The sequence below is a fragment of the Myzus persicae genome, unplaced genomic scaffold (genome assembly GCF_001856785.1).
Source record: "Myzus persicae strain clone G006 unplaced genomic scaffold, MPER_G0061.0, whole genome shotgun sequence".
Lineage (NCBI taxonomy): Eukaryota > Metazoa > Arthropoda > Insecta > Hemiptera > Aphididae > Myzus > Myzus persicae.
Genome location: NW_019101739.1, coordinates 17,930 through 34,316, shown reverse-complemented (window position 1 = coordinate 34,316; position 16,387 = coordinate 17,930). Strand labels below are relative to the sequence as shown.

At 26.5% G+C, this 16,387-nt stretch overlaps 1 protein-coding gene across 1 annotated transcript; it reads left to right on the top strand.

Moving 5' to 3' along the window:
• The first annotated feature begins 12,649 nt into the window (after positions 1 to 12,649).
• LOC111030312 lies at positions 12,650 to 16,091 on the top strand. The gene is made up of 2 exons (XM_022309738.1): positions 12,650 to 13,097; positions 14,067 to 16,091. The coding sequence occupies exon 2, from the start codon at positions 14,069 to 14,071 to the stop codon at positions 14,801 to 14,803; it is 735 nt and encodes a 244-aa protein (XP_022165430.1). The 5' UTR covers positions 12,650 to 13,097; positions 14,067 to 14,068; the 3' UTR covers positions 14,804 to 16,091.
• The last annotated feature ends 296 nt before the right edge of the window (positions 16,092 to 16,387 follow it).

The window sequence follows — 16,387 nt, the reverse complement described above, 5'->3', positions numbered from 1 at the left end:
GTAATCATTTTACAGACTTGCAATTGAACCAACGTAGGTAATCGAGTTTTCGGTTTAAATTTTATCTCTGTAAATATTAGAATAATAAGAATCGCACTTGTGGTGACTTGTGCATCAACTGTAAACGTTTTTGTATGTCATTGCACCACAAGATGCGAATTATTAAATATTAAAATTTATAAGTAATACATACCTAATTATAATAAATAAACGCCTGTCCAATGGTGGCTCCAATAACTTCCTGAACAAAGTTTAAAAAAAATTTGGTGATATTTATGTTTTGAATTTAAACTGTATCATTATAATTTATAATATATATTATATTTATACAATTTGTATCGAATATAAAAAATAAAAATAGTGGGAATCATTTTAAAATAAATATTATTACACAAATCGTTTTATTGTAATGGTGACGGAATTTAAGATGAAACTTGGTTATTCATGTCTAAAATATGATAGGCAATAGGTAGTATACTAATTTGAATATATATTACAAATATGTAAAAACAATATTTTTTTTTGCCATAAAAAAATGTTGTACCTACATTATGTTGTTTAACATTTTGTATTTATGCTGTGTGTATATGTATGTATTTTTTTTATTTAATCAACATAAACTTCCTTTAACTATATTCACATCACTTTAAACTTCGAGGTGGTTTTACTATTTATTGTTAATTGAATCTACAAATTACAATCTTTACATTGTGGTAATCAAATTTGTATGCAATTCCAATTCCATTTAATACCGTAAAGATTATTTTATTTTCTCGCCATAATATAATATTCATAACTAGAGTACGGATTTTAAAGCAATAAAAAACTAAAATAAAGCACTAAAAAAAAAGCAATAAAGCTGTCTAAATCTTCCAAAAAAGCTTTAAAAAAAGCATTAAAAATAGGTTTTTAAAAAAAATTTATCACAAAAAAAGTATTAAAATTATTTTTAAAAAAAAGGTATTATAATAAACTTATTAACAACCCTGCTTCTCCGAGTTTTCATTCTTCCACAATTATTAATCTGTAAATTGAATTTATTCTATTTAAGATAATTTATAAAAAATAAATTAAATAATAGTTATGAAATGATTTTTTTTACCTATATCATGGGAGTTGCATTGGACAATCAAAACTTTTTTCAAGTTTTCAAATAAAAATTTTCTACGACGATCGGACAATATATGCTTGTATTTTGAAAAACTACGTTCGACGTCAACAGATGTAATAGGAGCAAATTTGTAATGTATTAAATCATCACATGTTAAGTCTTCAGGATACTCTTGATACTTTTTCGCCTTTTAGAATATTTGATATTATGGTAAGAATTTTAAATCCCGAATTTTTGTTTAGTACATCATCAAGTTTTTTTGTAACCGTTTCTCCCGTTTTTCCCAAAGCTTGTTTAATTTGTTGTTTAACCTTTTCTATACAACACACGGATTCTGATAATAGCATCCCAGATGTTTCTAAACGTGTAATTTCAGTAGCCAAAAATCCAAAATTACTTTTTATGTAGATTAAATTTTCTTCAATTTCTGGGTTTTCGACTAATTTTTGTGTTTATTGTCGTTTCAAGATAAAATAATCTACTATATTCAATAAGCTATATACGTATCTAAATTACATCGATAAACATACCGAGACATAACATAACGAGATAAAATCGATTGAGCCAGCCATATACAATATACGATATTGGAAAACACATTATTTTACAATAAAATAAAAATTAACATTTCAAATACGTTTATTTAGAACACATTTTGAAAAATGTACCAAAAATGCCCAAAAAAGCATAAATATTCAAAAAACGCAAAAAAAGCAAAAAAAAAGCAAAATAAAATGTCGTGCATAGTAGTATAGCAGTATAAATCGAATTTGTAGCTGACATAGCTTCGTTTTAGAGCAATAGAAAAAAAAGGCAAATGCCTTCATAATCCGTACTCTATTCATAACAATGCGCATAGAATGTAAAACAATTAATTTAAAGTATGGAACTTAAGTTTCAAGTTTCAAATAACACAAATGCACTTTTTTATTAGTTGAATTTAATCAACTATATACTTAGGTACTTTAAAATAATTTAAGACAAAACCATATGAATTTCATACAAATATGTGTTAAAACATATTTATTAAAACTGTGCAATAGTTATTGGTTTAATATAATTGTACACAACCTTAGAATCATTATTTTTTTTTTATCAATTGTAATACGTTTAACTCATTCAAATTACCTACATGATTCATTTTTCTTACAAAATCGATACAACATGAGCGAGTACCTATACCAAATACCTACTAGAACTTTACACTGAGCGAGTACTATCATACACATTATATGAGACTATACATTATAGAACTAATATAATTGTCTAATGTTTTTATCATTTATAGTATCTACCTATAAATAGTCCCAGGTAGTAATATTTAGTAAATAATAGATAAAAATATAATAACAGATATAATTATCATTTAATTCTGTGATTTTTTAAATGTGTATAATTATAATTGATACTATATTGTATAGTAGGAAATTTGTAATTGTAGTACAAATAGTATAGATAAGGCTGAGGTGGAAGTACTGCTATACGGTTACCTCTTCAGTTGCTGTAACACTGAAAAAAAATTGATGTAAACATTTGTTGAATATTTCGAGCATCTATTGTTGTTCATTTCTGAATATCGACAAAATAAGAAAATCGTATGATGAGAAATCGTTATTTTACACATTAATATTAAATTTTGCTGATACTTTAGCTTCTATACTCCCATAAAAAGTATTTGCAGAATTAAGGTCAACTTTTTTTTAACTCATCTAATAATACCTTACGAATTATGACGAACCTTGTATTATTTAGATTTTTAATATTCTTGACAGAGAAAATTGTTTTATAGATACTTATGGGAAAAAAAATCCAATAAGGTGTAACTTTGCAGTAACCCATGTCACAATAACAAATTATTTTAATAATAATAATTCAATTTTAACAAATGTTGCAATTTTTTGTTTTTGTTCTGAAAAAGTACTGCAAATGTTCAATATTAACCTAATAAACTTGTCGACTAGATTCAATAAAACAAATTTTTAAAAAACTCTCATCATTCATAAATATTAAAATCAATACATAAATTTGCTCAGAATCTAATAAATTTAAATCAATGTATTTTGCTTTAATACCTTTTGTTGAAATCAATTAAAAATTAAAATCTAAATATACTATATTAGTACCTTAATATTTTCAATATCAGAATACCAGATAAGTATCTACTTTTTGACCTTACTTGACTAGTGTCTATTGCTACGATTTCATATTTCCTATACTAAAATGTATTTAAAACAATATAAAATACATTTTATTGACGCGATTTTTTATTTGAGAATTATATTATTGCAATAACTGGAATATATTAAATGGAATTCAAAAAATCATAATCTAAATAAGTATATATTATAGTATTTCAAGTAGGTTTATTAAGTAAATATTTGTATTGCATACAGAATATAATAAACAGTAGGTACCTACTTTATTCAGATCATTTTAAAGATGAGTCATATTAACATGTTGTGCCAACAAATTTACAACAATTCATCTCGAAGAATAGAACTACGCTAGTTATTCATAATACAGGCCATACTTATTAAAACATAAAATACAATTAGGCATGTATTGTGATGTAAAATACTAACATTTAGATAACAATAGTATAGCCATATAGCTATAACCATCACTTTTCTACATCAGATACAAGAAGTAATGATAACTATAGTCTATAACAACTTATACGCTTAAATTAAAAATATTTTATAAGGCCCAGCCTAACAAGCAAAATATATATTATATCCTATAAAAGGAAAAATTACATAATAACAAACGATTGGTGAATAATACAAATTGAAATACTGTGAACGTCACGAACTTGATGTGGCGACAATCTGCAAAATATAATCTCAAGCAGGTGAAATCTGAATTGAGTAAAAGAATAGGATAAAATAATAAAAGACAATGATTTCCAAGAAATTACTAGCACTTGGTACACAAAGTGTTTTGCAATATACCTACTACATTGCGATCGTATTAAGTATAAATAAACTTCAGTGAAAGCTGATATAAGCGGGAAAATAAAATCTAGAATTAAAGGAATAAGTAGGTAGATACTTAATGATTCCGGAGAATTTTAAAAATACATGGAACGATTACACTAATCAATTATACCCCGATTTATCTATTCATATTGTAATTCAAAAATATATATATATTTTATTTAAGTATAGTAACTTACTATATAATCCACAAAGTATGTAATATATATATTCCAATACTGTACATATTATGTTATCAAAAACCGATAGCGCATAGAGGAACCAACTTGTTAATTAAGTTGATGAATATTTTTGGAACCATTGTAATCTATGTAATTTATATGTGTCTATGATTGCAACACTCATTACCATGTGTAACACGTAGGTAATCATTGTTACAATACGCGTCTGCATGAAGTTCAGTACAATATTGTTCTATAATTTGTATATTATAGAGTGGAAATGAAACATGTATACAAGTTAGTGCATCAGTGATTTGCTTCAATTAATATTGAAACTTTGATTTCAAGTATCTCGATTCTTGAGTTCCTCAATAAAACTTAAGATATTTATCAAATATTATAATGTTATATTTCAAATCATATAGAATATGATTTATTATTATCAAATAATAATTGCAGTTTATTGTATACCCTAAGTATACTAAAAATATATGGATACTCATTATAATACACCTAACCTAACGTCCTAACCTAACCTGGCTATACAGTTTACATATAAATATATTTGTACGACCGTCTACCATAAATTAAGGGTTTTCGTGTTTTAAATTTGTTCCAAACTTTTTTCTTCTAAGTATATGTAAATTTAAATGTTAAGTATTAAAATATTTCACAAGAAAAAAATGATAAAACTTAACATAATAATTCGAAAATCATTTTATAAATACTAGTGTATGCATTTATTTAATACACAAAGTACCTAAATAGTTTGAAAACTTACATATTTACAAATAGTGAGACTATAAAATGTTTCAAACTTCGAAGAAACTGTAAGTATTAAGTATAATATATACCTTATTTATTATTTAAATAAACACACATACATTATAAAGGTACATATAAAATAGTTTATTTGCATACAATTGTTTAGTATTTGTTGAATCTTTATTGTCTTAAAGGGTAAATTTTATAAATGTATATATTGAACTTCTATCAAAACATCGATATCTTACATAATATTTACATATAGTGTTCATTCCCTCAAAAACCCAATTTAAGTTCTTGATTTGAAGTTTTATCAAAATGAATTTCCGCTATAAAATAGGTTAGTTCAATATTTGTGTTTATTTCTTAAATAGTTTTTTAACTTATAATATATTTTCAAAATATTTTGCAGTTTCACCACGGCACAATCTTGAACAACCAAACCAAGTATTGTTGATCGTGCATTGATATATCAAAAAAAGTATAACCACTTGAGCTTTACATAATACATTCGGATATTCACTATCACATAATATGGTGAATATGTAATGTAATATGTTTTCGAACAAAGATCGGGCGACGACGGCGAGGGATGAGGAGAAAACGAGGCGTAATATTGGAATTTACATACAGGCAACGTGCCAAAACTCCTACGCGAGCCGCGTGGTAAAGAAAATACTGTCGGGTCCGGAAGCATGGGGGCCACTTTTCCTAGCTATTCGTGGATATAATAAATTGAAAAACCACTCAGCGGTCACAGAGACCTAAACGCGACGAGACGGGAACGACAATGAATAGCTCCAGCAGCTTTGATCGTCGAAATTCGTCAAATACAAGCGGTGGCCCGGTGACACGATCTCGGACGACTCTATAATAATATTATTACAACTTACTACACAAACTGTCACTAATAATAATTCGGGCATCCGCATGCATGACATTCGTCATCAGATTCTAAATGTGGTCATAATATAAATGTTAATGTTACGGTAACTGGTAAGCTATTCTACTAATGTCCATATGTTTTGATTTGAATTTTAGAACGAGTACCCTACTCCGACAAATTAACGTTCTATCGGTTGGAACATAATTATTCAATCAATAATTCATAATTTATCTTGTATACATACTATTAACATCTAACAAACACATATGTTATACAGGATGATAAATTCTGTCTTCACTAACCTCTCAAATTCTCAACTCTCGAATCACCACGAAACCGATAACAATACGCGTAGGTACTTCACACAAATGCCGATTATATTATGATAATATGATATGAATGAATAAACTAATACAGAATAGGAAGGTATTATAATTTAGAAATAATGTTAATTTGTAGATCAGGTGGTCATAGATTGAAAGTGTTGAAAAATAGAATGTAATTATACATAACATTGGTTATTATTTATTACTTATTAGTTATTACTCGGTGCAATCCTCACACGGTCTGCACACCGATGGTCGATGGCCGATAAGTGCTATCAGATACTGTAGTACATATATTAAGTAGATTAGGCAGCTCGCCTACTAACCACGACACTAGACTTTCGATTTTACTTTTTTCCAAAACTTTTTTTAGGTAAACGGTATAACTGATAGGTGTTGGACGTAAATGCATTATACACAATATTTTATGAATAATTGAGTTCATGAAAATGTAGGTAATTTTTTTAGTAAATAGACGTTTGTGAAATAAAATATTTATTTTTTTTACACCATACTAAGACAAAGATATAATCATATTAAATGATTACATTAATGTATAAAACGTTCAATTCAGTTACCAAATATATCTACGGAAATGCAAACACATTTTTACACACGATTTTCTTTATTAGACATAATTCCAGGTCAGTGGTTGTTTTTGTAACATTGTAATATACTACCTATTACATATTTACATGCTATATTATTTTTTTGAGAGAAATCAATATACCTACTTCAATGTTTGATATAATTTTCTTTTGTACATACTATTTTTATAAAAACCAAAGAGCTATATAGATCTTTATATAAAAATAATATGTACCTATAGTTAAAATTGTACATTTTAATTTATTTATGATAAGTGAATTGTTATTTATTGTCTTATTATTAACTTAAAAACATCAAGTAAATATTTTATTTGGATAATTTTATCACGGATAGAATTATACATCAATTTATTTAGCTATGTGGTATATATATAATTTTTCGTTAGAGTTAATCGGATCCTTAAATATTTTACTCTCCCTTTCGACATTACATTATAGTGACTCGTCATTGGTAGATTAATTTTTAATGAACAGTACCTACATAAACTATAAAATATTTATAAGACATGACATTCAAAAAATAAATTGATTTATGTCGTTAGAGTAAATTAGCAAAAGTACAATAATATATTAAAGTTTGAACAACTCCGATGCTATTTATTGTTGTAAATATACTATTTTCGGGTGCTGTTATACTAATATATGATTAATCAATTTAAAATTCTAAAATACTTGTATTCCGTAGCAACCAAGTGGACCAAAACTACAACACGAATTTGAATTTGGTGATTATCCTCGGATATGATACTTATATAGGTACTCATCTTTTACGAGGCATTAATACCAGTCGGCATAACAATTCTTATTTCTCCGTCAAGTTTTTAAAATTTACTCTTTCAGAGCATTGTGAGATTTATGTTAGGGTTCAAAAAACCCTTTGTATCTTATACCATTGTTTAAGAAACAAAAATAATAGCAAAAATACAGACAAATAATAACAAAAAAAAACATTGTAAAAAGGTAAATATAAATTAAAACAAAGTGCTGTTATACGCCTATACAGGAATGTGGTGGACCATTGGGGGCACATGTAGTAGGTTACATGTATGTTATCTTAAGTTTGAAAGCAATGACACATCATCTTATAAATTATAATTATAAAAAATTTGAAACTGCGTTGATGTATTTTCATCTAAAAATTATATCAATATACCTAATGTATTATTGTATTATTTAAAATATATTTAATCTGTTTATGAAGACAATACATTTAAATAGACCACACGTGTATTATTATTTACTGGGTAGGTGCGTCTTATAAATAATTTTGAGTCTAGTACGAAAATTGGATATCAATTTAAACTATTTGGGATGGAAATTAGTTTATTCTTATTTATCACAATTCTCCTTTTAGTGGGATTATTCAATAGGTTGATATTGCATTGAATAGTCCAATTTGTTGTACAGGGGATTGTTTTAGGGTAAAGCCAAAATATTTTTTAAAAAAATACTCAACAATTAACAATAATAATTTATTTTTATATTTTTTCAATGTTTTGATACAGCCAATTGGGAGGGGGTGAGAGGGATATGGCACTGAATTGAAATTTATGTTTTAATTAATAGACACGGACAAGACTTTTTGTTGGTTCAAAATCGGACCTCATTTGATTACTGTATTTGCAAGCGAAATGAGGACAAATAATTATTTGGTCATTCTATAATCAACTTCTCGGATTTTCTAGGACATCTGGGACTTAATACGTACGTAATTATCTCTAAAAAATAAGTTAATTACATTAATCTATTAAAATATTCTGCAATTATATTAATATACTATGCCTAATTACACACATTATATAATACTATCATACAAGCAATGGGTAAGCATTAGTAACTATAATATTAAGTTTGTTAATTTCTTCGTTCTTATAGGCGAATACAATTGTTTTGTAATTTATAGTCTTGTTTCTTAAAAATTAATAACTTTTGAATTTAAATGTACAACTGATGTAAATATTATAATACAGTTTTAATAATAAAATTAATGAATTCAATAAAAATTGTATATTTCGACCTTATTTTTGTGATTAATAACATTATGTTATTTCATAACACAATAAGGTGTGGCTACTTCATATTTCTCCTCTGCAAGGAACATTATTTCTCGTTCATTATTTTTCCCAAACATATTTTATTCATACATCAAGGAAACTTACATAGGAAACATATCAAGTAGGTGCCGTGTTACGTATTTCTCCAGTTTATTTTAATTTTATAACACATGATTGCATAAACAATTTCATATACTCCCTTACAGCTTGCATCTTAACTAAAATAAAAAATGGTTTTATGCAAGTTTACCTATTCACGATTCACGTACAGTTTAAATAGTAAAAAACATATTTAATACAGTAGGTAAGGTATTGTCATTACTCATTAGCCATTGAGTAAATAAGAGTAGAACACGATTGAGAACGGTCCTTATCGGCCGTACCTTTTTTAATAGCACAATTGAGAACGCTTTTACCTGCTAACTTTTATGCAACGTTGCCACATTAATTAAAAATAAAAATAATAAAAATACAATATACAATATATATAAGATATCAATCGCTATATTTTGGTTACAAAATAAACTTACATGGAATTTTGTTTTAAATTTTCAATCCTTAGCTATTAAAGTTAAACATTTAATAAATTGTTAACAAAAAAATCATATTTAAATTTTAAATTTGATAAAAAAAAACACACACCCACATATTATCATTGTAAAATCAATACATTCATCACTTATTTTAAGGTATTTTTTTATGATTAAAAGTAAAAAAAATTATATTTATATACAACATATTTGTCAGCTTAAGATTAAAAATTAAAAAATCAATATTTATTTGCCAGTATATATGTCACGGGTAATGTTAACATTTGGATAATGTCGACATTATCCGGCTAATGTCAACATTAGCCAACTGTTATCATTACCTGCCATGAATATTATTAAATGCTGGCTAATGTTAACATTAACCGGTTAATATGACATTAGCCAAGGACTTATGGATAATGTCTTAACAACTATAAAATTGCATCATGCATGATATGAAATCATTTTAAATTATTAGCAATATTAAATATATTTTAGATACAATCAACCATATGCAAAAAAAAAGATACAATAATTACTAATTACCATAAAATACATAATACGAGTATAATTTAAATGAGTTTATACTAATAATACAATATTAAATTTTATTTTATATTTTAAAATTTTTTATTTAAACGACGAGATTTATGGTTGCCTTTCAATTCATTAATTATATTTAAATATTTTTCATCTGATAAATAAGATGAATTATCTTCTCTTTTTTTCAGACAATTATTTCTCAAATAAATTATAAAATTCCATTTTTGTTTCCATTTTATTTAAAATTAAATTTAAAACACTTAACACTGTACTGGAAACTGTCACACGTGAAAACTGAAACAGACTAACAACAGATCGAAGCGTGACGTCGCATAGGTATAAAGATGAAATAAGATAAATATTAAGTTCATATATATTGTTTATTTTATCGGTAAGATATATAACTGACTAACTCAGTTATAAGTTAAGATAAGATATTATTAGCTGGGGTCAGCAACCCGCGGCATGTGTTGCGATTTTAAGCCTGCGATTACAATTTATCTAAATTTAAAAATCATATCAATTTATTTTTTATTTTCATATTTTTAATTTTTTTTATTATTATTATGTGTTATTATTAAAACTGTGTTAATATATACCACGTTAAATTATACCAAGCAGTGATGAAACTTAAATAAATTAAATTTGATATAACTTTTAAAATTTAGATTGTAATAATATAATGAAGTGTGATATATAGGCCCGTGAATTTTATTTTTTATTTTTTGGTCCTTGACACCAAAAAAGTTGCTCACCACCATAGAATGCTAAAAAAACCTCTATATAGCCTATTTAGTACATAACTTTTAACATTATCCAAAATTGACTGGCTAAGGTTAACATTATCCGGATAATGTTGATATTTCCAGTTTATAAACGAAAAATTACACATTAGCCAACACGAATGGATAATGTCGACATTATCCGAATGTCACATTACCCGTAACATATACACAATTTAAACGTTTCAAAACACCAAAAAAGATGCCTTTGCATCAAAATCCCAGCCCTAAAAATTATTACTAAAAGTTAAGATAAATGGCAATGTCGCTAGAAATATCGTTCTCAATCGTTTGATTTTAAGGTACAAAATATTGTGTCTTTGATCTGCCGACATCGTTGTCAATCGTGTTGCTAAAAAGGTAAAACGTTCTCAATCGTACAACACCGGTAAATAATAACTTATAAAGAAGTTATAGGTATCCGAATTGCATAGTTATTTTGATTAATTGTTAGGGTTAGGTACCAATATAATTTACTAAATACCTATGTTGGACTACAAAAAACATTTTTAAACATTAATAATTATGATATCAGAAACATTACTTTCATTAATCACCTAACTATGTTGGTGACAATGTTCTTGAAACAAAAATCTTCAAAGATTACGAGGATTTTTGGAAAAAAAATGTTGTGGTTATACCACAGATATAGCCGATATAGATAATAAACTAGATTGCTATGGGTTCAGTATACTCACCATATTATAAAGTTTTGGAGACTCAAATTCACCATAACTAGTAGGTAATTACTAATTTGTATCTTATCGTGTCATAATTATAATAGCACAATATCTCACAGATGTAGATAGTAAAATAATAAATGCTTAAAATGTAAAAGCTTAAAATGTAATGTTTAAATGAACAACAACAAAAACAACGAATATGTCGACACGTCGCCGAGCGTGAGCACAAACACACGGATATGAGCATCTTAAACACTAGCAGTTATAATATAATTTAGTAGCGTAGATCGGTAGACAGGTCTTATACGAACGTGTCTAAGATTTATCGGGGTCCGTCCTAGACAGCGACGGCGGTATAGCGCATAGAAAGTCAGAACGACAAACATGGCGTCCGAACGGATGACCAGTTGCGGCCACCGCCCGATGATTGGTAGTAGAGTGGTTATAATTTTAAATGTCAGAAAGATCGAACAAAAACTTTTATGAATTTTCAACTCAAAAATAGTTAGAAAGTTTTCGAGATTTTGATGAATTTTGTCAAAATTTAAACATTAAGTGCATATAAAAAATTAATAGCGCCAATGTATCTTTAATACTTTTGAACTCCCATTAAAGAAACTTATGAGGGACCTTGCATTAAAATTTCAAGCTTTTTTACCAAGTGAAAAAGTTTTTATAGAATATAATTTTAAAAATTGTTATTAAAACTATAAAAGAAATAATATGTCGAAAATGTTACTATAAATATTTGGTGGAAATATAAGTGTCTACGGTTCGGTTAGGTTAGGATAGTTATTAAGTTACTCCAAAAAAAAAATAAAATTGGTTTTATGTAAAAGTTACCATATTTTTTACTTTATTTTTATTTTTCGTGACGCTTTCTAAAACTACTAAGAATTTTGAATGTTCACCTCCCGAATGCATTAATTGCATTCATTTTTCTAGTAGAAAAGACTCTGATATCGAAAATCTGAGCATTTGTCATGTTGATGACAGAAAAAATAAACATTGTAAATACAAAACATTCATTAATTTCAAATATTTAAAACAAGAATTCAAATTTTGGTGGGATTTCAGCGCTCTCACTCAAAATGGCGGGTAATAACTACACATCATCCATATCACTAGTTAGTAATCTAGTTTATTATCTTATCAACAAATTCATATAATCATCATCTATTATCACACTATTATATGTTCGTGATCATCATGATTCATCACAGACTATCAGAGTATCAACTATCGTCTATCAGTCATCACTCATTAGATATTTATTATTTAAATATCTGAAAACTTAACTTTTGGAAATTTTCCATGTTCGAATATTCAATGTTGTAATAAATAGTTCTGTGTTAGTGTTCTATGATTAAGCTGGACATAGTTAAGTGAACAATATTAACTATTATAACTATTAAGTAACTTTTTATTTCATGTGTTGTCGGTTCCGGACGATCGGGTATTCCGATATTAGTTATTACAGAAGTTAGATCATTCTAACGATAATTATAATAAACCGTTCATTTTATCATAGGCACCTACTCTTCTTTGAAAATAAATTATCGTTTTATTTTAAAATATTAATAAAATACATTAAGTTTTCAAGTGAAACATAATAATATTATCAATAATATCAAAACACATTAACACATAAGGTGAGTAAAATATTATACAATAAATGGGTAGGTAGGTACTAGATTAAATATTTGTGATGATTTAGAAATGTCAGGCATTACTAATTTAAGTAATTTGTAATATGATCAAAAATTGTTATTAGCTCTTAGATATATTTTGACATTTACCATTTTTTTCTATAATTACTGATAAAAAATGTTTCAATCTGCTCAATAGCTTGAAAATGTAGTACAAAGTTTCGCTTAAGTTGTTATTTTACTCTAGTATCTAAAAGTATTAAAACTATATTTTTTTTTTTTTCAAAGCATTTCAAGTTCAAATTCACAAATTATTTGGTAGTTTATAAATATATTTAATTGCTTTTCAATTTGTATAGCTAAACCTTGAAAACTGTATAACAATTTCCTCATAAGTTGTTAATAATGTGAACAAAAAAACTAATAAAAATTTATAAACAGCATTTTGTACTGTGGACATTTTAAGTTCAAATTTGAATTTATCCTGGAAATTAGATACTTATAAAATACCAAAAAGCCAGAGCTCAATCTATTATATATTTAATATACTTGATGACTTTTAAAAAATGTATGTTATCGCCTATTTATACCGATAACCTATTCAAACTGTTGTACGGTAAATCAGTACCAGGATCAGTTATGACTCAAGAGTTAATAACAATAATGTATTATATAAATATATTCAATTATTATAGGTTATACTCAAATGTTTATAAAATTAGTAATACCTAGCAATGTTTTTTGCAAAAAGTAATTCAACCTACCATATTACTCTCATATTATAGATATTAAAATAAATTACTTTAACATCAAAATAAGTATGTCATACAATATACCTACTTAGTAATGTAGACCGTATCCGAACAGAATAGTTTTTGCAATGATTTATCATTGAATTCAAATTTAATATAACCATCTCTGTGTTATTATTTATTTTTATTATATACCTATTATTTGTATTATGTACTTTAGAAATGAATTCACTTACATCTGAGTTTTCATCACTTCTGTCAAATGCACTTACCAGTCTAGGACACGAGCGACTATTCAACATTGGTTTTGTATTCACTGTTGAAACTGGCTTTATTCCAAGTTCTTTAGCCGAACATTTTGACTCAACCAATTCAAATATTGAATTAGCTAAAATGGTGAACAGTCTGCCACTAAATTCATTTTGGCAAAAAAATCATAACATTTTTAATGCTGAGCTAGTTATGTCTAATCAGTTATGCCATTTAATAGGTGTTCCTAATGATGATTCATTAATTATAACATTAAGTTATTCAAATATATCAAAATGCACTAGTTTTGAAATCGACAGAAGCATTTCTAGTATAAGTACAGAACATGTAGCTCATTTATCTTTAAAATATAAAAATTTGGTTAGTGTTCCAATCAAATGTGCCATATTGGAAATCACTGTTGGTCAATATCCTGGTTTGTGTGGAATACCCGAGGAATTGATTTCATATATTGTTGCAAAACTAAACACCTCTGATTTGTATACACTGATGAGATGCTGTAAAAAAATGTACCTTTCAGTTATAAACAATCAGTTTTTATGGAAAACATTAACAGTTGAAAAGTATAAAAAGACAAAACTATCAGCTGATATAACACAACAACCAATTGTGGATTGGAGAATTGCGTATTATGAAGCGAATAGATTAACCTCTGGTAGAAGAACAAATCAAATAATAAGAGAGTGATATATATTTTATATTACCTACTTAAACACCAATCAAGACTTTAAATTTAATTTTTCATTCAATTAAAAATATTAAATGTTAATTTATTGTTATGCAAACTAGAATACATTTTTCTTGTATGTCCAGTTTTTTAATAATGATGAGATATTTTATATAACCTACGATATTTATTTTCAATAAAAATCATTAATATGTACTTAGCATCATATTGTCTTTCCTTACAGATGACAATTAATAATAAACTACATACATACTGTGTACATTGAATAAAGGAACTAATTAAAATACACATGTTAACTGTACACTTGGTTAATTAATTATGAGTACCTATTTTATTTTTGATAACAAATACATTTAACCTTTAATACAGGAAACTGTTTTATCATTTATTAAATTATTAATAAAAGATAAGTTAATTGCATGTCTACTGTCAACTAAATAATCCAAGCTTACATTTACTAAACTAGGAGGTTACCTAATATACTTAAGTAAGTAGAAAAGTTTAAAGAAATATTTTTTAGGAATCTTTCTATACTCTACCTCAAAAGATAATAATAAGTCAGCCAGTCGATTTTTGTTAGTGCTGCTCATCTCCTACAAACGACCTGATGTTAGCATGATCACTTGGTTCTTGATGCTCCAATTGCATCATTCATGATGTGCATACAGTGATTGTTCTCTTTTGAGACAAAGTATAGCTGACTGGAAATCATTGGTGCTCTTGCAAATTGAACATACTCTAATATAAACTTGATAAATGAGCAGTATAAATGGTATAAATCCTTCAAATGTGTTGTATGCTTACAGTTACTTGGAACTTGCTTAATAAAACCAACCTAGAGTTTTAAGAGTCTTACAGCATGCACTTTTGACATATAAATATTGTAAGAATTAGAGTGATACCTAAATCATAATCATTACCATTAAGAAATATAATTATAAACTAAAACAATATATATGAAGAATGAATTATGTAATTATCAATAGGTTTCTGATAAAGGTAATTTTCATATAATGATACTTATTAAAAGATAAATCTAAAGTTTTGATCTATGGCACAAGTTGATTTAAGTTACTTTGAAGAAGGTAGCATCATTTAACGAGTTAATAGGAAGAAATATTTCATTTCAGTGATTGTCAATAGCTGTTTATACTATTAATAAATAAAGAAATAGAACAAGTACTCACCAACATATTTTATTTAATATATTTGTTCAGTATAACTATAAAGACCTAATTATTGTACTAACATTCTGCATACCTAATAAATAATTCCACTGCATTTTAATTTGTTTTTAAATTAAATACAATATCCTTGTATAATATATTTTATCTGCAAAACACAAATGATGACTAAGGTTATTTGGCATTAACGACACTTGCCACTTCCAGAGAGCAAAAATAAGATTTTCATATTTTTTTGTTTCTTTTTCTTGTAGGTAAATTCTATCTCACTAAATTCTCCCATAAAACTTTAAAATCAATGTGACATTTAATTAATAAGCAAGATTTGTCATACATATCAATAAGTGTAATTCATAATATTGTAATTGATATTGTAATTTCAGGTGAAAATATACATTT

Excerpts from the sequence above, each read along its gene's own strand:
- LOC111030312 (XM_022309738.1), top strand. The coding sequence starts at position 14,069 with ATGAATTCACTTACATCTGAGTTTTCATCACTTCTGTCAAATGCACTT.